Here is a 26,489-nt window from a genome sequence, read left to right on the forward strand (position 1 = left end):
CTCGACGATGTAATGAGGGACGGCTCCCGTTACTTTACTGTTATGGACGTCAAGACCGCATTTCTCACCATCCGAGTGAAGCCGGAAGATGTTCACAAGACAGCCTTTGTCACTCCAGATGGCAAGTACGAGTATCTCCGCATGGCCTTCGGGTTCTGTAAAGCGCCCCAAACTATGCAAATGGTCATGCGAAGAACTGTCGAGGGACTTCCCCGAACAGCAACGTACATGGATGACGTTGGCCAAGGCGCAAAAACCGTAGCTGAGGCTCTGGAACTTCTAGACGAAGCCCTACGACGCATCGTTGTGAACGGACTCCGCATGGACATCGCGAAGTGCCAGTTCGTACGAACCAGCGTTCAATTTCTCGGGAATGTGATCACGGCGGAAGGCAGAACACCCGATCCTCAGCGTGTTTCTGCAGTCGACAAGTTTCAGCCCAAGAGGGATGCAAAGCATCTTTACTCATTCCTACAGTTCCTAAATCACTTCCGAAAGTTCATCCCGGACTTCGCAACACGATCATCACCGCTGCGTAAGCTATTGCTGAGGGACGCGAGCTTCGAGTGGTCTGACGAACATCAAAGGATCGCCGACGACCTGAAGCATTGTCTGAAGACTCCGCCGGTTCTGGCCACCTTTCGGAGTGAGTGCCCCAGCACGGTTCACGTGGACGCGAGCCAAACGGGCTTTGGAGCGATCCTGACGCAGAGACACGACTCGTGCGACAAGGTAATCGAATACGCAAGCAGATCTTTGAACGCGCACGACAGCACCTTGCACATTAACGTTCTCGAGTGCATGGCGCTACACTGGGCCATCACGGAAAAGTTCGCAATATACTTGCACGGAGGCCCACGATTTGCAGTCATTACGGACAGCATGTGCCTCACATACCTTGTTAAGAACGGCCTGACCAACCGAAGATTTGCACGATGGATCCTCGACCTCTCGGACTACGAGTTCGAAATTGTACACCGGCCGAGTAAATCAAACAAGGCGGACGCCCTCTCCCGTCAGTACGACCCGGAAGACTCCCAGACTGTTCTCACTTTCGCCGGAGCGACCAACCCCTCCCCCATCTGCTTGAATGCGCAAGTGAGCTCGAACAGTCGCCTGCGGGAACAGCAACAGATCGATCCGCTATGCCAACGACTAGCGTCACAGCCCGGAAACGACTACGGACGGTCGAATGGGATCTTATTAAAAATGGACGAAAAGTTCAAGAGAATCGTTGTGCCAGCCACACTTCGAGATTCTGTTATGAACATATGTCATGACTCGACTGGACACATGGACGTGGAGCGAACGACGGAACAAATCAAGAGGAACTACTGGTGGCCTCAGATGTCGCGAGACATTCGGGAGTACGTTCGATCGTGCAACACGTGCCAACGCGTGAACCAACGAACCACAACTCGAGAAGGCGCTCTGCAACCTCGCGCAGTCCCGGACTCTCCGAACATGACAGTCTCTCTCGACCATTTTGGACCACTGGAAGAAAGCAACGGTCAAAAGTATGTCCTCGTTTGCATCGATCACGCGACTCGCTACATTGACGCTGTCGCCGTGCCCTCTACAGCAGCACACTTCTACGTCGACTACCTCTTGAATCGTTGGATTCCGAGATTTGGCGTGCCCACGACAATCGTCACCGACCAGGCTAAAAGCTTCGTCAACAAACAGACTGCTGCTCTGTACAGACGACTTGGAATCACGCACGTGACCTCACCACCCTACTGGCCTCAGGCCAACGGTCTTGTCGAACGGATGGTAGGGACGCTGAAGAATATAATTCGAAAACTCATCGAACCTCACAAGAATTGGGAGAAGATTCTACCCGAGGCAGTTTTCTCTGTCAACGTTTCGCGACAGAGTTCGTCACGCTTCAGCCCCTTCGAACTCATGCACGGTTACGTCCCGAAACTTCCCGGACAGCTCAACATCGGAACAGTTGAGGCTGACCTAGACGAGACGACTAGACTCCACAAGTTGGCGAGACAGCGGCACGACGCGAAAAACAACTTGGAAAACTCTCAAGCTTCGGCCAAAAGCCGGTATGACGCAAGGAGCAAGACCCCGAGATTTAAAATCGGCGACTCCGTTTACTGCAGCATCGGAGCGAGGTCAAGCACGATGGACCCGTTCTTCGAGGGCCCGTTCGAGATCAAGTCCTTTCCAACCCCAAACACCGTGGTCATCAAAAGGCTGCAGTCCATAAAAGGACGACAAAACGAAAGAAAGGCAAACGTCGAGCAACTCCGCCGACACAATACACGCACACCAGCGGCGCCGGAGTTATCCGACACCTGCGTCGGCCGAGCGCTCTCCGGCGCAGATGAAAGCGATGAACGTGAAGACGAGGACGGATCCGAAGCCCCAACGCGCGATAAAGAAAACTACGGAGCACTCATCAACGTCGAGGATGACGCTGCAGGTCAGCAACTGTCAAGGACGCGCAGACCTCCGGCCTACCTTGCGGATTACGCGTTGGAGTGATTTGAGGACAAATCATATTTAAAGGAGGGCGTGTCAGCGTCAAGCGCCTTCCGCGCGGAGAGCCACCTTGCCTGCCAGACAGAGACCCAGACAGTCGACCAAAAGTTTCGTCCAGCCCGGGCTTTCCCATTGCACCTCCGTGGAGCCCCCAGAATCGGGCCCCCCGGTTTACGTGACCCGGGCGGGATTCCGAGGCGAGAGGAGCAAGGCGTCGGGTTACGTCTCACCGAGGAGAAGCCCCTTCGCAACAGAGACGACTCCGGGACGCCGTACGATACGGACGGGACGACCGCTCTTCCCTCCGACATAATTTGTAACCTTGTGTATCCGATTGAAATCCCAGTTAATAAGCGTCTGGTTAATTTTAAATCAACCCCAGTCTACGCCTTAAACTTACGATCATCTACGAACTCCCGAAAACCCAACGGATAACCTGACATGTTCACAAAATAGGTTAATGTTTTCGCAAAAAAATATCTCTATATTTGCAGATACTTTCTAACTACTTTTACAAAGAAAATATTTCAGTTGTGGTAACAGATACCTAAAAAACAAATGTGCCGAGTTACAGTCAAAAGTGAAAAAAGTAACAGACTGCAGTATTGCGTTGCTACCCAAGGCTAAATGCCAAACAACTGCTCTCCCCCTCCTCCCATCTTTTCCCAGAACCCTCCAGCGCCAGAAACCGACAGAAAAAAAAAGAAGAAAAAAAGAAAAGAAAACGCGTTTTCGAGTCCGAAGGTTAGCCGAAGAAACAAAACGTCGACCACGCCTCCGCCCAGCGCTCTTCGGCGGAGGCGTGACCCAGCGCTCTTCGGCTCCTAGGCTTCTTCGGAGAGTCGCATGTCACGAAACTTTTTGATTCTTGCGACGTTTCAGCGCCATCTAGGGGGAGAGGCGAACATGCAGCAGTGGCAAGCCTAGCCCTTAAGGTTTCTGAAAGCTTCCTTTGGTTCTCTGATCATATTCACAAACGTAACACGTGTTAATTCAAAATAAATTCAAAGTGGTCTTCAGCGTTTCTAATACACTTTGTTTTTTCTTTCTAGATAACGTCTTCAGTTTCACAATGTGGTATATAATGGCACTTACGATGAGTGACACAATGGGCCCCTGGTGGCCGGTCAGCACACGCTGGCAGTCTCCCGTTTTGATGTGCCAGGACCGTATGACACCATCGCCACCGCCCGTGAACAGGATGTTTCCGTCCGTGTCCACCACCATAGCGTTGATGGGAGCCGTGTGGCCCTTCAGTACCTACGTCGAGAGATGAAAGACGTGGCAAAGGGCGATAATGGCGAGAATCAATATTTTTATAACCCCGCGAAAGGTTCTTGACAACCAACGAGTGTAAGTATCGAGAAGTGATTGGAACGCGATCGAGCTGGTACTCGTTTATAGGGACCATGAAATTATTTTTCAACTTTTCACTCGTTAGCTTTCCTCTTCAACTCAAAAGCGAAATGAGAAATCACGTTGTCATGACGAAGTATCTCATCTCACTGGAACTCCCTAGTTTCGATCCTTCCTAAAGCGTATACTAACTATGGAAAGAAATCGACGTCATATTACGTTCCGGTTTACTCTATTATTTTTGTTTTTATTTATTTCACAATACTGCCCGCCTTCTTAAGGGTCAAAGCAGGAGTGGATAATACAAAACAAGGAGTGTACACTGCATTCTGTACATCGCGCACACACACTATAAAAAAGCCGGTGTTACAAATCCGCTTACAAAGGCGTGCCAAAGACACAAAAGTATATCGTTTCTCTTTTATTCAAACAACACACGTAGAGCTTTATCGAAATCAGAAATCGACTCGAGAGCAACAACACCACCTGGAAGTTTATTCCAAAAATCTATAGCCTGCACAAAAAATGATTGTTTAAATATATTTATACGGGCGTGGATGTGTTCGAGCACTTTCGGGTAATGCAAACGCTCTGAACGGTGGCTTTTAGGTATTACACATTTAGAGCTGTCAATTTTTAGAAGATAATTATAAATCTGAAAAAAAAAATTATTTCAGGCGTTGGCTTATTCTAATTTTTTTCAAGGGCTGCATGTCTGCCTGTTTTTTTAGCTCCGTTACAGACGTCGTAGTCCTGAAATCGGAAAATATTGTAAGCACCGCAAGCGATTGAACCCTTTCAAGCTCGGTAGAAAGCGTGGCCTGCCTGGGATCCCATACCTCGGGAGCATACTCCAGTGTTGGTCTTACAAGAGCTTTGTAGGCAGCAAGCTTAACCGAGAGAGGTGTCTTATACAGTTTCCTTCGTAAATACCACGACTTTTTAGTAGCCTTTTTTGTTACATAATCAACATACGTTTGTTCAATTTCAGACCGCTAGTGATAATCACACTCAAGCATTTATAGCTGTCAACTTTAGTAAGCCTGACAGAGTCAAGCTCGTAGTAAGTAAAATATATTTTTCTTATTCGTCAAGTGCATGTATTGCGTTTTCTGGGTGTTTACTATCATATTCTTTTCACTATACCATAACGAGATGCGATATAAAATATTATTTACTTCTATCTGATCGTTAACTGACGAAATGGGAGCATATAGAGTACAATCATCGGCAAAGATTCTTACTTTCACGCGCCCGTTACTGCAGATAGAAAACAAACTGTTGACATATATTAAGAAAAGCAAGGGACCCAACACGGAGCCCTGTGGAACCACTGAGTACACTTTCAACAATTCTGAAAAGGTGCCATTTACATCGACGAACTGCCGGCGATTACTGAGATATGCACTAATTCATCTTATAATCAATGAAGGAATACCGTAGTCAATTAAAATATTAATTAGTTTAAAATGTGGTACTCGATCGAACGCTTTAGATAGATCTATAAAAATGGCATTCACTTGCAGGCGATTATTAACATAACTAGAGACCTTATGATAGCGTTCAAGTAGTTGGGTTGTTGTTGAATACCCTTTCCAAAAACCATGCTGATTGGAACTTAGGATGCCTTTGTCCTCCATAAAAGAAACTAGCTGCTTATTCACAATATGCTCTAGGAGATTACATGACGTACAGGTAAAAAAAAAAAAAAGGGCGATAATGATAAACTGAATCACCTTTCCCACTCTTTTTCATGGGCACAACTCTTGCTAATAACCAATCCTCCGGTAAAACAGAGTCTCGGAGTGAAATTAAGAATATAATTGTTAAGTATTTCGCAACCCATTCAGCGTATCTATTTAGAAATTCATATGGTACAGAATATGGTCCTGGCGATTTTCTAGTATTGATTGATAACAATAAGAATACGATACCTTGTTCTGTTACAAAACCACTCACGTTAGACTCTTCATCCTTGGGTATACTGCTGAATTCAGTTGAATCTATCGTAAACACAGACTGATAATAGTGATTGAATTCAGACGACATTATGGCCCTGTCGTCCACAACGTTGTTATTAACGCGTAACTGACTCATGTTAGTGAGATAACGCCAAAACTTTTCAGGGGAGAATAAAAATGAATTCTGGCAATGACTTTGTAAAACAGGTTTCCTTGGCTAGCTTTGTCAATGTATTTAACTTGTCACTCGATCTGCTCACAGATAGCAGGAGAATGACGCTTTCGAAGCCTCTTTAGTTTACGTTTTTCCTGCAAAATATTTCTTGTAATCCATAGATTGTGCCATTTTGTCGTTTTAGTTTTCTTCGGTATAAAGTTTAGGATGCAGTGCTGAGTATTACTTTTAAAATTCAACCTTATTTCATTTACATTAGTGTGATCTTCAAACCCGTCTTGATGCTCTTCTAAATAATCAATAACAGACTCGTCATTTTCTTTTTCGCAGTCATAATGCTGCTTTACTTCGACTGAATCTTTTTGGCAAACATTCATATCGCACTTAAAAAACACCTATTTGTGATGAAATATTTCTTCATGAACAGTAACGCTACAATGATCCAAATGTTTGCTAACGAACAAGAGATCGAACAAGCTGCTTGATGTTCCAGTTATTCGCCTAGGTTCCTCGACAGTTTGACGAAGACACCGACCAAATGGAATGTCTTCGAGCACTTCAGATAGTTTAGTTCCTGGACAGGCCACGCCCTCATCCGACCAGCTTACCCCCCCCCCCCCCCCCCCCCCGTCGGGTGCATTGAAATCTCCTCCGATAACTATTCGACTACACTTGTTGGTATTAGCTAGAAAATATTCTAGGATATGTTTTAGATCATCGGTGGCGAGCCGGGTTTACTGTATACAGTTCCAAGTGTTAGCCATGGTAAAAAAAAAAAGAAACTTATTAACTCCAATCATTTTCGAAGTCTTCGATTGATTTCACAGAACGGTACACTATATTTTCTTTAACGGCTATAGCGACTCCCCCAACGCGAGAGCTCCTGTCCCTACAAGAAAACCTTCTTAACTTAAATTCAATAAAACGAGTAAAATACGAACTGAGACTGGTGCTCTAAATTGACACGTGATTCAAAACAACGTTTTTCTCTTGTTCTTTTAGCATGTGCAAGTTCTCTGCTTTTTCATGTTTAGTTGCATGCCAACAACGCATGCTTTGTTATCAGCGAGCAAGCAACCTGTTTGACGCCAGGTTCCGCAGGCAAGCATACTCATCCATGCTTTAGCGGGCCGGTACATGTACGATGTGAAAGATGTATTAAACTATTTGTTATTAATATTTTATTTAATATTTATTTCGGAATACTACTGGCTCCACTCAAGGAGCCATGGTAGGAGTGGGTACAAACATGTAAACACGATGCAGAATGATAAATGAAAACTCAATAAAATATAAATTCAACAGCAGATACAAAATTAACAGCAGTTGTGTTGACGACGACACCATTTGGTAACTCGTTCCATTCTTGAATCGCCCGAGGGAAAAACGAATATCTAAAGCAGTCGTTTTTGAGCCTGTATCGTTTGAACGCTCTTGTGTGGTTTAGAAGTGAGGACCCGGTCGATAACGGTTGTATATAGTTAGAGCTTTGAACATGAAGAGCGCCGTTAAGAATATTGAATAGTAATCTTATTCTATAAATTTTTGCTCTCATATCCAACGGCTGAAGCTTCGCTCTAATAACTAATTCAGGGGACGATGTTTCTCTACAATAATCATTAAAAATAAACCGAGCAGCTAACTTTTGGATACTTTCAAGCTTGTTAATACCATTTTGTGTGAAAGGGCACCAAACTGAACTAGCATATTCTAGCACAGGCATAACAAAACTTTTATAAGCAATAAGTTTAGTTTCAAAATCAGCAAATTCTAATTTCCTAAGGTACCCCAACAAAGTGCCCCTCGCTTTGTTAACCATTAACTCTAAGTGCAGGCTCCAGTTCAGTTTATTGTTAAAAAGATGTCCTAAATACTTGTACTCCTTGACCCGCTTTACTGGTTGTCCATCAAGTAAGTAACTAAATTGAACCGGCTCTTTTTTCAGGAGACTGTCACGACGGCTCTTTTCACATAATTTAGGTTCATTTGCCATTTTTAGTCCAACGCAGTATCTCATCCAAAGCTTCCTGCAGTGTCAAATTGTCGGCATGCCTTTTCATTGTTTTATATAAATTACAGTCGTCAGCGAACAATCTAAACCGGACATCAATATTGGTTGCAATGACATCAATGTAAATAAAAAACAAGTGACCTAAGTACGGAGCCCTGGGGCACTCCTAAAGTAACGGGCATTATTAAACTGAAAGTTCTCCCAGCCGTCAGAGGGTCGGCGAGGTTAGCCGTCCGTGTCTCTTGCGTCCAATGCAATCGTCTATAAATGCTAACTTCAGCGACAGCCCTTCCAGTCTTCTTGCCGTCGCGGGGACCTTCCACCACTTGCCAGTTTGACTAATTTTGCTTTCATCGGCGTAAGGAAGAGTAATGTCACTACCGTAGAAGTTTGGGCTAGTTGGGATTTCATGATTAAAGATTAAAATTAGAGCAAAGTTCGAAGAAGAACCAGAAGGTATACGAACAAGGCGCTGACTTACAAATGAAGTTTGTTCGTGCTAACATCGAGTATAAATACTGCAACGTCAAAACAAACACATCAAGAGAAAATACATGACAGGGACACCACGTGCTTCTTAAGCCACCGTACCACGCTGTTACTGTGCGTCTAAAAAGCATCGTTCTTTGTCGGGCAGAAATAGTGATAGAACCCTGACACAGTTTTCCCCTAATCTTCCAGTTTTCCGTGATTCAATAATTTATCGAGTGAGTTTATTTTTATACTTTCTAATCACCTCACACTTGTCGAAGACGTGAGTGGAGCGACAGTCTCGGCAATGCAGGCCAAGATGACCTGACACAACCCTATAAACGTTGTACTTCTGCTCTCGCAAGCGATCATTGAGGCAGCGCCCCGTTTGCCCGGCGTGTCTCCTACCGCACGACAGCGGAATGGAGTGCACTCACCCTCCACACAGTTCACAAACCGGTTCTGGGGTTTTTTGGTGCATCCCTGCCTTTCTTTAGAATTGGAGTTCACCTTTCTGCACAGCCCAGCCAGTTTTTCCGGAGCTCAAACAACTACATCAACACTAACCCTTTGGCCAACTTTCTTTAGGTTATGAGAGATCTTATACAGGTAAGGTAAAACTGTTACTTTTTTGTTAATCCTATAAGCCTGCTGGGTCGTTTCCTCGCGTTTTTTATTAAGTAGGCTCTCAGAAATTGTCGTCAACAGGTCAGATGGATATCCCTCAACTCCGAGCCTTGAAGTGTGTCGAATCTCTCTTTTACCCCGTTGGGGCAGGACATTAACAGGGCATTTCTTAATTTGAAGTTAATAATTCCCCTTTTGGCTAGTTTAGAATGCGCTGAGAAAAAAGGCAAGATAGGTTTCTTAGGCCTCGGCTCATACATCCAGCACATATGGCCATGACCAAGGTGAAGGTTCAGGTCCAAAAACCCAATGGCCCCATTTACAGGTAGTTCCTGCGTCAGCACCAGCGGTTTCGGGCACTCTTTAAACGTTGAAAGGACAAACGACACAGCAGTATGCAAACCTTCCTTGTCACAATCTAGGAGCACCAAATAGTCATCTACGAATCTAAAATATTTCCCATCTGGGTTCCATCCAGCTTGCCTTACGGACTCCATCGTGGAACGCAAAAAAAATATGTCGCTAAGTAGTGGGGCTATGCACGACCCGGTGCAAACGCCATTTCTCTGGAAAAAAAAAAGTGCTATCGCGAGGGTGACGCATCTCACCGTAAGGCATCTGTCGCTCGGACGGCTCGGACCCCTCCACTTCCCCGGCGCTCCCGAAATCATCTGCCTCCTTCGAGTAACCGGTTTCACGCACATGTGTATCAAGAGCCCGGTGGCGATTATGCAGACATTTATAAGAACTTCAAAGCAATTGCCTGCATAAACTATTAGGTGGGTCTCCCCGTTTACTGAAAATAAACAAGCCTCCAGAACTTCTGGCGTGAAAAACTTGAGCAAGCATGTGTGGTTTGCACGCACGTTTACTGGTGCAAGCACCCTAATATGTAAAGTAAGTTCCCTCTCTACATAATAGCAGTTATTCCCAGTTCTGTGTTGTCTGTGCTGAATCACTTGTTTAAGAAATTACGTGTACTATGTACCTGTCCCAGTAAAATAAACATGGAAAATCAGGAATGCTTTCTACACTTTGGTGCTGTCATGCATTTCACCTTTTCAAGTGATCTCCGATTTGTAAAATGGCTGTTTAAAACACAATTGGTCATATAGCTGCTGAAAACTCACCTTGATCCATGTAGACGCATTCTACATTTTACAGCTGCCACACTTTTATAACAAGGTTTCACGTCTTGTTTCATTAATTTATTTGTTCACTTGTTGTTCACCACAAAACATTACACTTTTCGAATGACATCTCGCTGTTAAGTTTGTCTAATGGCTTTGCTGAAAAAAGCATGCTTTCATTTTTTAGATTTCTGCAACACTTCAGAAATTGATGTCCAGAAAGCATTGTTTAGGCACTTTGCTAAGGAAAGTGTTTACCAACGTTTCCCGAGACAATATCCGAGGAAACAATACACGCTGATTAAAAATTTTTTTTCGCTCTAAAGGACACTATACAGTTCTATGAAAGGTTTGTAAGGTTTCCACCGGGCTCAATTCGAGGGCACAACGTTTTTGTGTCCATTCCACAACCAGAATATTATTGCCTAGTGAAGAAAAAATACATCACAATTCTTCTACTGCAATAAAGGAATCAACATCAAGAGACAAGATGAGCAGACCTTTCTCATGGTTGTTCACTCGCGCTGAACTTCACACCCATGCAAATATTATGTGCATGCGTATCGCGTATCACCCATTTCGGTCAACCTTTGTATCATCCATTTCGGTCAACGATGTCCTCATGTACACCCGAATTCGGTGTCTTTCCATGTGCACCCAGTGCCAGTCTGCCTACGCTTCTTTGTCGAATTACTAATCCTGATTGAACCTCTGATTTCATGCACACTACCCCATGCCAAAGGACAGTCCTGGTACCATCATTCCTTTCAATATACATCTGACTACTTCATATCTATTATAGTTCCATAGTGCCTTCAGCTTCATAATAGATGAATTCATTTTCCTTTTTTTCTAATCACCACTCAAATAAGCCAACGTTGCCAGACGGAAAAGCCCATTTGTCTAAAAAAAAGAAAACGCGCACAACGTTAGTTTCGAAACCTGCGCATCAGCATCTTTCACGATTTTCGTTTCGTAAAGACATGATATGAAAAAAAATTTAAAGAAGCAACTTCTTTTTGAAGTATGAAACGCTTTTTAAGAGAAAAATTGCAGCCTCATTTCGCTCCCCGGCGGGCCACGTTATTAGATTAGCTCAGTTACGGAACCGCTCATAGACGCTGCATGCACGAGTAGTATTCCCCTCTCTCACTACGACTCGTCCCCCGTCGTTCGACGCGCCGGACGGCTGCTATGGCAAGTGCAGTATATTCTACGGAACACGTACGCTTCGAAGCGCAGCGTCTAGATGGCGTTCCACCGTACTCTATGAAAAACACAGTTCGTAAACTAAAATCTAGATGGCACTTCGAATGACGGGAGGCGGACTGAAGTGAGTGAGGGGGGGGGGGGGGGGGGGCACCCCCTTCTGCAGGAGTTCCACAACTGGGTAATCTAGTAACGTTGCCGGCCGGGTAGCATAGCGAGCGCTCGCGACTTGAATGGGACTTAACGAGGGAAGTTCGCGGGAGCGTCTATGAAATGTAAAAGCCAGCTTGGGCGTTTCCAAGTCGACCTTGGTGTGAACTTCAGCAAGTCGAAGTTCGGCTTCAGTTGAAGTCACGTCTATAAATTAGAGGGTAAGCCCAGATTCATTCTGAAAGGCCGCGGTACCGTGATGGTAAATACAGTCTTCAACAGATGCCACCAGCTCTTTATGGGGAATCGAATAATTCAAGTCCTTAATGTCTATCGAGCAAGTCAACAGGCTTTGGTCTGGAGGGTCTTAAAAAAATCTATTATCTGATCAGAGTTCGTCACCCGAAAGGGATCATCAATCAATAGCATATTCAGTCTTGTTTTGAAAAAAAAGAAAAAGCCACAAATTTAGGTTTTGGTCTAGATTTATCATTTTCTGACAAAACCCGTAAGATTGACTGTCCGTTACGCGTAATAGTGACGGAGAAAGGGACATGGCAAAATCTGTCGCTTCTTTTTTTGCAAACAAAACTGAATATGTTTTTGATTGATGATCACTTTCGGGTGAAGAACTCTGATTAGATCAGAGATTTTTTGAAAAACCACACACACCGAAGTTTGTTGGTTTACTCGATAGATATTAAAGATTTGTATTATTCGAGTCCCCAGAAAGTGCTGTTGGCATCTGTTGAAGACTGTATTGACAATCATGGTACCGTGACCTTTCAGAATAAATCTCGATTTAGTGTGAGTCACTTTCAAAAACTTTAAACTTTTTATCTCAAGTCGATATTCGCAACCTGGGATGACAGTGTTTTTATTCCGAGAAATGGCGTTTGCATAAGATCGAGCATAGTACTTAGTGATATATTTCTTGCATTCCACGATATATATTCCTGTTAGGTAAGCTGGAAGGAACGAAGGTGGGAAAAAATTTTAGATTCGTAGATGACTATTTGGTGCTCCTAGATTTCGACAAGGGAGGTTTGGATACTGCTGTGTCGTTTCCCCTTTCAACGTGTATGGACTGTCTAAAAGCACTGGTGCTGACGCATGAAGTACCTGTAAATGGGACCATTAAGTTTCCGGATCTGAGGCTTCAAATTGGTCATGGCCACGTATGCTGGATATATGAGCCGAGAGCTAAGAAGCCGATCTGGCCTTTCCCTCAGCGCATTCCAAACTTGTGAAAAGGGGAATTATTACCCTCTGTTTTAGAAATGTTCTGTTCAAGTCCTGCACCAACAGGGTAAAAGAGAGATTGGACACACAAGCTTCAAGGCTCAAAGAAGCGAGATATTCATCTTTCCTGATGACGCCAGTTGCTGAAAGTGTATAATTAAGAAAGGACGTGAGGAAACAACCCAGCAGGCTCGCAGGGTTAACAAAATGTAACGGTTTTTCTACCTGCATAAGATCTCTCATAACGTAAAGAAAGTTGGCCGAAGGGTTAGTGTTTATGTAGTTTTTTCAGCTCTGGAAAAGCTGTCTGGGCTGTGCAGAAAGGTGATCTCAAATTCCAAAGAAATGCAGGGATGCACCGAAAAACCCCAGGACCGATTTGTGAACTGCGTGCAGGGAGTAGCGTACTCCATTTCACTGCCGTACGGTAGGAGATGTGTCGGGCAAACGGGGCGCTGCCTCAATGATCGCTTAGAAGAGCATAAGTACAACGTTTATAGTGTTCTGTCAGGTGATCTTGGCCTCCATTGCCGAAACTGTCGTTGCGCCCCCGTCTTCGACAAGTTTATGTGATTAGAAAGAACAAAGATAAACTCACTTGAGAAATTATTGAAGCGCGGGAATTTGGAAGATTGGGGGAAAACTGTGGTCAGCTCTCCCATCACTATCTCTGTCGGATAAAAAATGTTGCTTTTTAGACGCCCAGTAACAGCGCGTGACAGGGCTTAAAGGGTCTCTGAAAGGAAAAAAAAAAGTTTTCGTAAACAGTCTGGTTGGGACACGCATGTCAAAAGATTAATTTTACGCGCAATAAAATTTTTTTGAGAGCAATATTGATGGCGCGAGACGCGATTTAGTCGGCAGTCACCTCCTTTCCACTTGTTTTTTTTTCTCGTCATTTAGGGCGCGTGGAGGAGAGGTGGATCGGCTTCGGCCTTCACGTTGAGGAGGAAAGAGCGAATTACCATCTCGTTGAGCGAATGACCATTCCGTGACGTCCTGGACTGCGCGAAGAATTTCAAATTAATCTGTCGACGTCAATTTTTTCCAAAAAATGTTTTTTTCGCGTAAAATTTATTTCTCCACACGCGTGTCCCAAGAAAACTGTTTAAACACTTTTTTTTTTCAATTGCGTCTGCAGCCCGGAAGATAGGGCATCGACGAGGGAAAACCGAAATATCAGCGCCGAAAAGTTGATCGAATTGTTGCAAGAGCAGTGTCTTGAAGATAAAGCGCGCGCGAGGGCAATCCGAGGCAGGCTCCATTTTACGTATTATCAGCGGGCATCCCTCTCGCTATTAGGTCACATTTAAATTTCAGCGAGATTATCAGGAGGACAGCAGTTTATGTAGTGACGCCCATTTTTTTTACAGACCACTTTTTTGTGAGCGTGACGCTCGGGGAAAAAAAAAACGCGAAAGAATAAACTTCAGTGGCCGCTTTGGAAAATCAACAACGCATTGTTAAAGGATTACGACTTTGTTAGAGGCGTTAAAGATACTCTTAAGAAAATAATCTCAAGGAAAACATATTTCCTTGAAAAATGGGAGTACTTTAAGGAAGAAGTTAAGCAAATAGCGATTGAAAGGTCGTCGTATTTACAGCGCGAGGCGAGAAGAGAGGAGAAAGGGCTGCAAATGTATTTAAACGAACTTTTCAAAATTGAAAACAGTAGTCCAGGTTCAGTGGAGGAAAAATTCAGAATCTAAGGGCGAAGCTGGATTCTCTCCATCAGGAGCTCTACCGCGGAGCAATTGTGCGAGCGCGTGCTGAAAAGATTTTGTTAGGTGAGCAACCCAAGAGCGGAGAACTCTAGACGAAGAACGGAAATATGCAATTAGTAAATAAATCCCGGCTATTTACTATGAAGGAGCCACGAGCAGTGATACAGATTTATTGAATGCGTTTTCACTGACTATTACTCGCAACTATTTGGTGTTGTAAATGTCATTTTAGACAAAGTAAGCTCACAGCGTTACTTTAAGGAGTACCGCAGCTTTTGGATGTGAACTGTTGGAATAACCGATCACCCTCGAAGAGCTTGAGCGTGCCTTTGACTGCTTGTCGTCTCATAAAACACCAGGGCCTGATGGACTGAGTGTAGAATTTTTTAACAAATTCAAAAACGCACCTTCCCCTTCCTTTGTAGAGGTTACTCGTGAAGCGTACTCTCTTAAAGCTTTGCCGCCTTTGTTTGTACAGACGCATACTGCGCTGATACCATAGACGCCCGATGCTGTACAGGCAAGACGTGTAACTGAGCATCGACCCATTACATTGTGTAATGTTGACTATAATATTTTCGCGCGAGTCTAGTAGGCTGTAGTATGTTATTTAAGATTTAGTTGAAGAGCACCAAACAAGTGGGATTAGGGGCCGATCAATACAGTCAAACATTCATGTAACGCGGTCAATATTATAGTGTGCCAGTAGTAAAGGAGGCCAAGTAGCAATGATCCAAATAGATATGCAGAAATTTTATCGTGTTCACCATGATGTTATTTGGGCTGTTCTAAAAAGGAAGAATGTTGGGAAAGTTTTGTTTGAGGGGATACGTATGGCGTACACTGGGTGTACCACTAAACTAGTCTTGAACAATTTTTTAACACCTAAAATACCTGTGTCGTCCTCTGTAAGGCAGGGATGTCCCTTGTCCCCTTTATTGTTCTCGTATTTAGAGCCACTTTGCTCAAGTGTCATTCAATGCAAGAAAGTGAGTGGCGTTTTCATGGGTTGTGTTAAAAGAAAAGTATTGTCATACGCGGATGATATCGCGCCATTTTGCGCCGACAAGAAAAGGGTTACGTAAGTTTTAAAGCTGAGCTCTACATTCTGTGAGGCAACGGGGGTTGCAGTTAACCTAGAGATATGCTCTGGATTATGGCACGGTGAGTGGGCTATAACGTCAGCACAGTTTGAAGGAATAAGATGGAGCACAATTCCGTGCAAGTATATAGGAGCCCCCTTGCAGCACGTGAAGAGCACAACACCGTATTGGGAGAGTGTTGTCGAAGACCGTAGGAAAAATACATCTTGTTGGCGTAACCCCATTTAGTCCATTTTTACTCGCGTGACTGTATGCGATGTACTCTTAACTGCAGAGATATGATATGTTCTGCAAGTCATGTGGTGTACAAGGAGCTGCATCCAAAAGATTTACACAGTTTTTGCGCCTTGTGTTTGGTTGCTGGGTAATGAACAGATGTGCCGTGATAACCTTTTCCGTCGTGTATCCAAAGGAGGGTTCGGGCTAGACAATCTTTTTCTTCGATAAACTGTTTCTCGCTTTTTTTTTTCTTTTTTTTTTTTGCGGGATCAACAGAACGCTCTGTTGCAAGTTATGATACAGACCCAACTAGCAGAAGCCCTACCGTATTTTGTTATAACTTCAGAGTTTGGCCCACTGGCAAAACTAGTTGGTTTCGTAAAGGAGGTTGTTGATTATTTTTTTTTTTTTTTTTTTTTGAATGTAAGATTTTTGCATGAGTATCTAGCGACTGTAACGTGTAAAAGACTCACGCGAGACCTTCTTGATGTTCTTTTTCGTGTGCCACTGTACCGTTTGCAGTACATCTCAGTGCCTACACAAGATGTACTAGCCCGTGTTAAGAGAATGTGTGTGCCGCCGGCTGTCAAAACGCTTGTCTTTCGGTAAAGGTCTGGCTTCAGGAGCGTGGGTTGTACGTCCCTTGGGGCGTACACTGCCTGCTTTGCCGATACCCGGAAACGATCGAACACGTGTTCGTGAATTGTTGGGACGCTGTCTTCTTTGGGGATGTTTTACAGCGCACCATGAAAAAAGATCTATGCGTTGACCATTTAACGATTTGGTTTCTTCCCATAGAGAAGGGGGATAACGTGCTATACGGCATATTTATGATGCTAGGGCTGTACAGTCTATGGAGGTCACGCTTGGCGGTGTGACACGCTGAGGTTCAACCAAAATTGGCGCCCGTATCTTTATCGAGCTTGTAATTCAGGTAAAGTGTTCTTGAAAAAACTGAGACCCCGCCTGGAGTTGATTGGCCTGCTAGATAAGCTAATGGGCATGAGAGTTTTAGCGCCGCCAATGGGTCCGAGTTGGGGCCCTTGGTCTTTTAACCTTGTTTGTCGTGTTTGGTGTGTTTTGTGTGTTTTGGACAATAAAGAAAAAAAAAAACGAGCCCGTGGCCTAACGGTTATTGTGCCTGCCTCCCATGCGAAAGGCCGAGGTCCGATACCTGGCCGCGGATATTCCTTTTTGTTGTTTCTGTAATGTCGCGTTTTGGTAAATTCGAGAACCCTGTTGGGCTTATTTGAGATCAGAATGTTCTACGCGCCGAAACGTCTACGCCGACTGTTCCAGTAGCCCGCGCGTCTACATACGGGGCTCCACGAGGGGAGCCGGGGTCTGTTTCGCCCCAACGCTCAATCGTGCTGTTTCGCCGACATCGACGCCTACGACGCTAACCTTCCCCTCTTTTGTTTTGGGCACATTGAACGCCCCATTAAACGGTCAGTTCATTCAGTTATTCGCCGCCTCATCATTTGTCATTTGTGACAATACATGGGTTCCACTGACGTCACATTGCATACTTTTGACCACCATGTTAGAGGAGGAGAGGGAAGCTGATTTTGTAAGAATTTTGAGTGACGGATTAACCTTCTATAGTCTTCTGGGAGGAGAATAGCGACGTCTGTGCAATTCCGGGACGCACAAAAGAGGATCCTGGTAAGTGGGAAGCTCCTTCTTCCCCTCTTTGGTAGTCATCGAAGCGATCTTTACATGACGTCACGTGCAACCCATGTATATAGCATTGATAATAAAAAATAAACAAAAGGTGACGTCAGCTATGATTTTTTTTAGAGTTGGTTAGGGAGGCTTTAAAACAATGAAATACGGTCCTCGACAAAATACGCATTCTACCGACGGCGTACCCAATATTGTAAGAAAACAGCAATACAGATACAGTAACATTTTTATCTTGGTCACAAAAAGCCGATGCATGAAAAAGGATGTCAGGGATGTGGGCAACCTGTAGCTTTTAGAAGAACAGATGAAACATTAAAATGTGTTTATTTTCCATATTGTTTATTTTCCACGTCAAGCTGCTGTTAGCAGCTTGACGAGCCCACAGTCCCTGTATGAATGGCAACAGCACAACGGTGGGAAGAATGAACATGCATAAAAGGATAATGACAACGAAAACGCAAAGGTATATAGGCATACAAAACAAAAATCATACTCCCATGGTTACATACATTGCACGGAGTTCACTGTACTTACAGGCGAATAAATCAAAATGCTTAAGCTGATAAGCGTTTAATAATGACGGAAGTGTACAACACAGGCGTTCCTTTCTGTAGTTTAAACGAGGTGTAGCTACTACCCAATTCTCTCCATGTCTTGTAGCATAGTTCAATTCTCTTATTTGTAGTTGTGCCAGATTACGTATATTATTTATATTCTTCTGTGTTTCCAACTTATACCGTACACTTAATCGATATTTATATTGGTTGTGTGCTGGGATCACGTGGGAACAATGAAAAAAGTTTGCACATGACGCTCTGTAGAGCGCGTTGTAAATATGTCGAAGACATTTTTTGTGTACCAAATGAACAAGTTGTAAGCTTGAAAATGTGGTTGTCCCCCACACTAGTTGACAGTAATTCAAATGACAAAAAAAAGTGAATTATACAGAAGTAACTTGATTCTTGTGTGAAGAAGGTATCTAACACGACCTATTATTCCAGTTATCTGAGCTATTTTGCCTACTAAATAAGTAGTCTATATGACTATCCCACGACATATTTGCGAAAACACGACACCGAGACATTTAAAGTGCTCCACAATTTCGATTGGACGGGAATTGAGGAAAATATCTCTGTGCACGGGAATTGGCTTATTTTTCGGTCTAAATATTACTGCTTTTGTTTTTAATTCATTTCTTTGCCTGAAATTAGATTTTGACCAGTTCTGCAGTCCTTTCATTGTGTGATTACATGTATCTACCAATTCATGGATATCAGTGGCGGCAAAGAAAATACTAGTGTCATCAGTGTAGATAATGAATTTGACACTAGGGTTAATTTTTACAATATCATTAAGATAAATGTTAAATAGCAGTGGCCATAATATACTGCTTTGTGGTACACCACAAGTCACGGATAGAGCCTTAGAACACATGTTGTTTATCTGAACAACCTATCTTCGGTTTGATAAACAGGATTTCAAAAGTAATAAAACCTGTCTACAAATACTATAGACCTTTGTCCGGAAGTGCTCTTTTTAGCCTCGACCGCGAGGAGCAAAAGCGAACAATAATCTCGAACCCAGAGGCTCACGGGGAGGGGGGTGGGGCTGCGTCGGCCTGCGCCGTTGCTTCCCGCCGCGGGCTTCTTCGCTGGTGTGCCGACTGCCGTTTCGCCGGCATCGGTCCTGTTTACCGCGGTATCTGAGTATAGTGCCCGTAATGTGAGAGCCGTTTGTCCATACGCCACTTTGCCGCTCTTGGTTTGCATCTAGCCGAGCCAGAAAACATCTCGCGACGAGTTGACCGCACCGCGAGTGACGAAGGAAAAGCAAACGTGGCGACAGTTTGTGCGATTGCTTTGGTGGCTCCGGTGTTGCGTGTCTTCAACGTCCTCGTGAGAAGATTCCCCTGCCCTTCGAAGTTATTGCAAGCACCACGAGTGGCACGAAACATGTGGAATCATCGTCTCAACTACAAATAAGCAGGCCTTCGCGGGCAACGACGATGCCGAGCAGGCGCTAGACACAGTTGTGTCGTCAGATGTTCTACAACGCCGAGGTATTTTCATTTATCATTTGGAATGGCTTCAAGAGTGGGAAATTAATCTATTTCGCGGATTGTTAACGCCGAGGCGACTGCCCTCCGTTGCAGTGCCGTTGTTGCGCAAAGTGCAGAGAAAACCGGGTGGCGATGGCGGCGGCGCTCTTTGATCGCTTTGATTTTGCGCCGTCGGGTTCATAGAGTCCGGAGTAAACGTACGTACGTGCGTCTGCTGGATCGGTGTTTTGGACTGCCTGAAAACTCTTTCTCACGCGCATTTTCCTTGTGAAGTTTAGTAGCTCATTACACCTCGTCGTCGACTGCGCTCATTTGACTACGACGGACGAGCCTGCGTAATGTGAATTTCACTGCCTAAGATCTTTGGTGTGCTGTAACGAGGGCTAATAAAATATCACCGCGAACTTCTGAACAAACGAGTCGAAGTTTCGTCTGTTATCATAACTGATCGCCTGTCACAATATTAATCAGTAGCGTTCCTAGACTCCGCCCCTACAGGCACCCTGCTCGATAGTCGGTGTCTCCTGGTACCTCGTATAATTCCAGCTCCCACTTCAAGTAAGCACCATCCTTTAGAACTTTCAATTAATAGTTTTGAACCCAGACGCTCGCAGCGTGTGTGTGTGTGGGGGGGGGGGGGGGGGGGAGGGGGGAGGGGGACGCGTGCTAACATACTCGGAGCCCTCGTTTCGGCGGCAGACATATCGGCACATAACAAAAGAAAGCTAATCCGAAATGTCTATGTAACTCGCTAGTCATTCGATGAAACCTCGTGGTCTCGTTTTCATTCGCTAAAACGTCGTTCGGTGAAGTGAACGACTCCCACTTATTTCGGCTCAACAGAGCCGCGCTGCCGCAGAAAGGCAAGCAGATCGCGGAAATTGGTCTCAAACGTGCCACGAATGTAATGTCGTATACAAGAAGCCAACAATCAAGCATTTGAAAGCTACAAGAATGCGGTAGCGAAATATTTACTACGCAACGAACTCGTACTGAAACGCGGATGTCAAGGGTCAGCAAACACCGAGAACATCTAAGACAAGAAAGGTTTTCTCTTGGTTTTCTTGATCGAGATGGGGTTCTCGAATGTTCACGACATCTTATCTGTTGAAGAACGGGCCGCGGAGGCTTCTGGTGAAGACATCTTTCACGATGTGTCGGAGCATTCGGACAGCCTGCCGCATCCACCTCCCCAAAGTAACGCCGCCATCGCAGCCCCCCTCTTCTGCTTGCCAGTTCTTTCCGCGTGGTGGCGCGAGCGTAGATAAACATGGCGGCGCCCTGGAATTGGCTCGTACACTGGTCTATAGTAACTAAGTTCCCCAATAGAATATCATGACTCACTAAATCAAAGGCCTTGGAAAAATCAACAAATACACCAGCTACAATCGCTTTGCTTTCAAATTGTGTAAGAATATATTCTTTTTGTTCGAGTAACGCCAATTCCGTTGATTTGTTTTTACGGAAACCAAATTGTTCAGGAGTTAACAAGTTACATTTATCTATAAAGTTTGAGAGCCTTGAATGCAAGATTTTTTCAAATATCTTTGAGAAAACAGGTAGAATAGAAACTGGCCTAAATTACCTAAATTGTTTCGATCACCCTTATTATAGAGAACCGTAACTCCCGCAACTTGCATATTCACTGGAAAAACTGCATCAACAAAACATAGATTAAAAATATGAGTAAGAATAGGCGCAATAATATCAGCTACATGCTTTACCGGTCGTATTTGAAATCCATCAATATCACAACTACTGCTGTTATTTATGTTTTTAATTATTGATATCACCTCCTGCGCAATGACTGGGTTCAGAAACATGGTTTTATCATTTCGATTACAGAGATAATCTCTCCACGTATCAGGCGAGACACCGCCGTCTCCCATGTTTGTAAAAAAAATTGTTAAATACGTCAGCTAATTTAGCACCAGACACAAAATCAAATAAATATTCGTATATCCAAAAGATGACAGGTGTTCTAATATCTTTTGACATGCATGCCAGTTACCGCTCATTCACACTGGAAGCGGATCCGCGTTCGCAAAGCGGTTGCGAACGCGGTTGTATAAAGATCCAGTAGAATTGCACGCGCACTTGATGTCATCGAGTGCGCGTGCAATTGCACTGGATCTTTATACAACCGCGTTCGCAACCGCTTTGCGAACGCGGATCCGCTTCCAGTGTGAATGAGCGGTTACTGTCAGTTCGATATCAGCCGATTTCTGTGTTCAACTTTATATCCGTGGCTCCTGTTGTGACATTATAGACCTTTCCGAAAAACGGCTCCTAGCCAATTTCATTCTCAGTGTTCGTGCGTATGGCGCGTGATTTGCTCGCTGTTCGAGGCGACCAACATGCGCGTGCAGGGCTGAGGACTTGTGAACATTGGAATGGTGTATACTGACTGTCGCAGTCACTATAACTGAAGAGCTATAATTGTCTCGAGCTTCTGGAAGGCTCGCGATCGTTAAGTGTTCTCCTCCTTGCGTCTTTGAAAGCAAAGAAAGAGTGAACGGACAAAAAGAACAGACGCGCACAGATCCGCTATACCAACTCGCGTTCACTTCAAATGTTTTTTTTTTTTTTAGAAGTAAACATTTTGATTTTGGAAGTTTATCTAATATTGTTTGCATGGAGAGTCTGGCCCTTTACATTGCTGTGCTTCCCCCTTCGTTGTGGGTGAGCAAGTTGCAATTTCAGAACAACCAAAAAATATATATATATATAATAGTCGAGGACGTATATAAACAATATTTTGCAAACAATATGATTTTAGGTTTTATGGTGTTGCATTATATTCGAATTTTTTTATTTGACGTATGAAAATAATTAGTGCGGGTTATGGTCGGGGAATTTGTCAAAAAGGCATTTGGAGATCTCCAGGCAACCCAAAACGGCACGAATTTGACCCATTTTTCTCTGCGTGGTTCCTCAGGTTGTGATGTCATTCGCCATCACATTTACGTTGACAAGTAGGCCTAGCCGTCTCCTCTCCATTTCACTCTTCTGTATCTTCAATTTCTCACGGAAATTTATTAACATGATATTTTCCGCACCGCCAAAGAGTGTAGCTACAAATCTATGGTAACATTCGAACCCGTTTTTTTATGTACTTTTGGGGCTTCTCCACAGTTTGTGCACAAGAACTTCTGTTCCTAATACTGTCCTACCACAACCAAATTTGGTATGCATATACCTTAGAATGTGTAGAATGCAGCTATCTGGGTTTGATAGGAATGCGATATCTTTTTACTTATGAAGTATTTATGAAGCATTTGTTAGCCCATCGAAATCACATTTTCGCTATTTTTAATTGTTTTAGAATGAAAGAAGCGTCGCACACTTAATTTCTGTTGTTCATTGCACTCAGTGGTATAAAAGAAGCGAATTAGTTTATTTTACTAGGCTTTTTTAAGTGTGTTGCAATGCCCCACGAGTGCACAAGAACATGTTGTTTCTGCATGTACATACTTTGCATCGAGGATCTAAACAACAAGCTACCGTATATCAAATCTGAGACCAGATTTTTAAAGAGAAGATTAAGCACCGTAAACTGTGAAAATTCTATTTCGATATCGTAAATAATATAACCATCTGAAGACAGCCAGGCCCCGCGTTTTGTAAGTGCAGGTGACAATGTGATTCCAATAAAACTCGTGATCAAAAAAACTGCTCCGACTTTACTCAACAAGATTAACAATTTAATCAAACGTTTCGTCTCCCATCCGGGAAACATCGTCAGTGAAACCTACAAGCAGGAATGAGGGAAAAAACTTCAACAGTCCTATTTAAGCAAGTCCGCGTACACATCGGGGAGGGGGCCGCGGTTGGAATTGCAAGGTGATGAGTCACTTCGGATGAACCATGATTCCACGAACCTGCGTGGACCAGGGTTGCCAGGTAGTTTCTAGCTCATACCGCCAAATGCCAGACGGTGTAGCCCAAAAGTAGCCAAATGCAAGAGATTTATGTAGCCCATAAGTAGCCATATTCTGCAGAACCCAAAATATCGTGCGCTGAATTGTGCGAGCTCAATTCGAAGGCACTGCGTCTGTATATCTGGGGTTTAGGAGCAGCTTGCAAGATCTACGACATCTTGAAATGTATTGAACGCTATATTTAAAGCACAACCGTTCAAAAAAACTTTCCACACGCGTTTTTACCGTCACATAGTCATGAATCACTCGCTCGTGCCCGGCTTACTCGCCTCATACATGATTCCCGTCTTAAAACGGGCAAAAACTTCTTTAGGAAAGTTGATGTCCTCAGCACTCGTTCTTTCCAAGGAAAGCAAACTTTACATATAGGACGTTTTGAAAAGTTGGAACGCGCATGTTCTTCCCTAGGCCTGACTTCGTGAGGGATACGTGACTGAATACTCTCTCCACGGTGGCATTCGGCATGGGCGGTGTCGGGAGCGCGATGGCAAGCTCCGATACCAACGGAAACAGGGCTGCTCCTGCGCATCGATCTTGGCCTTGTTCGGACTATACATTGTCCAAAATCTGTTGTCCCTTGTTATGGTTCATTGTGCTTTAAAAAACTTCCACGTTTCGCGGAAAAGCCTCCTTTGTTATATCCGATACAGCACGCGTTATCAGGCGACATCATGTTTTGAGTTGCCTTTAGTATAATATTTCCTCGAATGAGGTGCCTCCTGTGGAGGATGGTGGGAAGCTCGAGGAAATAAGAGACGCCAGGAGGTAACAGAAAGAACTTGAGAGCACAAAATAAGCCACAATTGATACAAAAGCGATGTCGTCGGAGCTGAATCTAGGTCACAATAGCTCACGCCCACGAGTCTTCACGCAGAAAATCCCTAATAGCGGGAATCCCGAATGGCTGGACTGTCGCTTTGTGCCCGCGCTGAAGTGTTTTTTGTATATAAACCAAGCAAAAAAAACAAAACAAAAAACAAACACAAAAAAAACAAGCCCGCGTTAGGATTTAAAATAGCCCAAAATAGCCACATAGCCAACCGCCAAATTTTGACGCCAAATGCATGACCAAGTAGCCCAATTTGGCTATTAATAGCCCAACCTGGCAACCCTGGCGTGGACCCCACCTTTGTTCGCGCGCCAGAGTGGACGCATTCTCAAAGTCGAAACAGTGACCCGTAGTCCAACAATGGTCTACGAGTTCCGTCTTCGCTCTTGTCGCATGCGTGGCCTTCGCCACGTCCCTTTTGTGTTCGTTTAAGCGAGTGCAGCGCTTCCGGCCTGTCTCCCCAATGTAGGATGCGTCACAGTTTAGACACTCCACTTTATACACAACACCGCACTGGGACTCAGGGGGGGTGTCATCTTTAGGTTTAGAAATGAGGTCGCGTAGTTTACGATGGGGTTTGAAAGCAGTGCGGATATTCAAAGGGGCGAGGGCCCTGCGAATAGACTCCGAAACACCTCTCAAATAGGGTATTGTTACTTGCCCTGTCCTAAGTCGTCCATTATCCTGACTTCTTCTTTGCCCCATCTGTTTGCGCGTGTTATCAATAAAACGTTTCGGATAATTCCGCTTCATCAACAGGTCAACAATAACAGCATCCTCAGAAGCGCGCAATTGAGGATTAGAAGAAATGCGTTCGGACCGATGTAGTAAGGTTTTTACGACGGCAAATTTAAGTTCGACAGAATGGTGCGAGTTAAAGTTTAAGAGGTTGCCTGTATCGCAAGCTTTGCGGTACACTGTTGTATCTAAGCGACCGTTACTATTTCGGAACACATTAACATCCAGAAAAGGCAGCGCACCGTTCTGTTCAACCTCATGTGTAAATTGGATTGATGATTGAACGTTGTTTAAAGCTAAATGAAAGTCAGCGACATGGTCCTTGTTTAAAATTACAAAAGTGTCATCCACATAACGTTTGTAAAACCCTATCGGGAGCATACTCTGTTCAAAGACAGTTTCCTCCACATATTCCATAACCAGATTTGCCATTGTAACAGAAATTGGGCTACCCATTGGACATCCTTCAATTTGGTGATAAATTTGTCCGCGAAACGTAAAATGCGATTGTTTAAGACAAAAACGCAGCAAAATTACAATATCATCCACCTTTAACGATGTGCGTGATGGGAGGCTGTCATCCCTACGTAGGCGTGTTTCGGCTATCTCAACCGCCCGAGGGGTGGGGACATTCGTGAACAAGGACACAACATCAAATGAAACCATTATGTCGTCTTCGTCTAGGACGCGATCCCGATCCCGATGTGTACGCGGACTTGCTTAAATAGGACTGTTGAAGTTTTTTCCCTCATTCCTGCTTGTAGGTTTCACTGACGATGTTTCCCGGATGGGAGACGAAACGTTTGATTAAATTGTTAATCTTGTTGAGTAAAGTCGGAGCAGTTTTTTTGATCATTATGATTCCCGGCTTTTGGAATATTTTTGCATTCATTCGCACCTTGTACGGCTCTGCTGCCTTGGGCAACTTGAGAGAATACTTCAACCAGTCCACAAAGATCGTCCGCCTGGAATGCCATCAACGCTTCAACCGTGAGTGCCTGAACCACAACGTGATTCCACATGGTCTACGATGTCGCCCCTGGGTCGACACACCCTACGGAAGGAAACTGGCCCAGAACTTCAGCCGTGACTGCCTCAAGGCACGGATGCTGGACAACAAGCAGAAACTCATCGACTGTCGGCACCGGCTTGTTACAGCTGAGAAGTTTCTACGACGGACTCTCCAACCTGACGACATGCACCACGTGTTCGGTGCACGGAAGCAAGCAGAAGAAATGGAAAGGGTCAAGTGCACGGATACCCATGAGAAGAAACTGTCCCAACTAATTCCAAAGGTCCCCACACCACCGGCATCAGCGGTCTACAACTTATTGTCATCGAAAGAGCTCTCCGCTGGTCATG

At 44.3% G+C, this 26,489-nt stretch overlaps 1 protein-coding gene across 1 annotated transcript in view; it reads right to left on the reverse strand.

Annotated features, from left to right (window-relative positions):
- The window catches only part of LOC8024676 (WD repeat-containing protein 86), a 283,179-nt gene that overhangs the window by 222,574 nt on the left and 34,116 nt on the right, over positions 1–26,489 (reverse strand). The window contains exon 4 of the mRNA XM_042287445.1: positions 3,592–3,756. Coding sequence (XP_042143379.1) covers positions 3,592–3,756 — 165 coding nt within the window. The remainder of the gene's footprint in view (positions 1–3,591; positions 3,757–26,489) is intronic.

The sequence above is a fragment of the Ixodes scapularis genome, unplaced genomic scaffold (genome assembly GCF_016920785.2).
Source record: "Ixodes scapularis isolate PalLabHiFi unplaced genomic scaffold, ASM1692078v2 PGA_scaffold9__187_contigs__length_104089568, whole genome shotgun sequence".
Lineage (NCBI taxonomy): Eukaryota > Metazoa > Arthropoda > Arachnida > Ixodida > Ixodidae > Ixodes > Ixodes scapularis.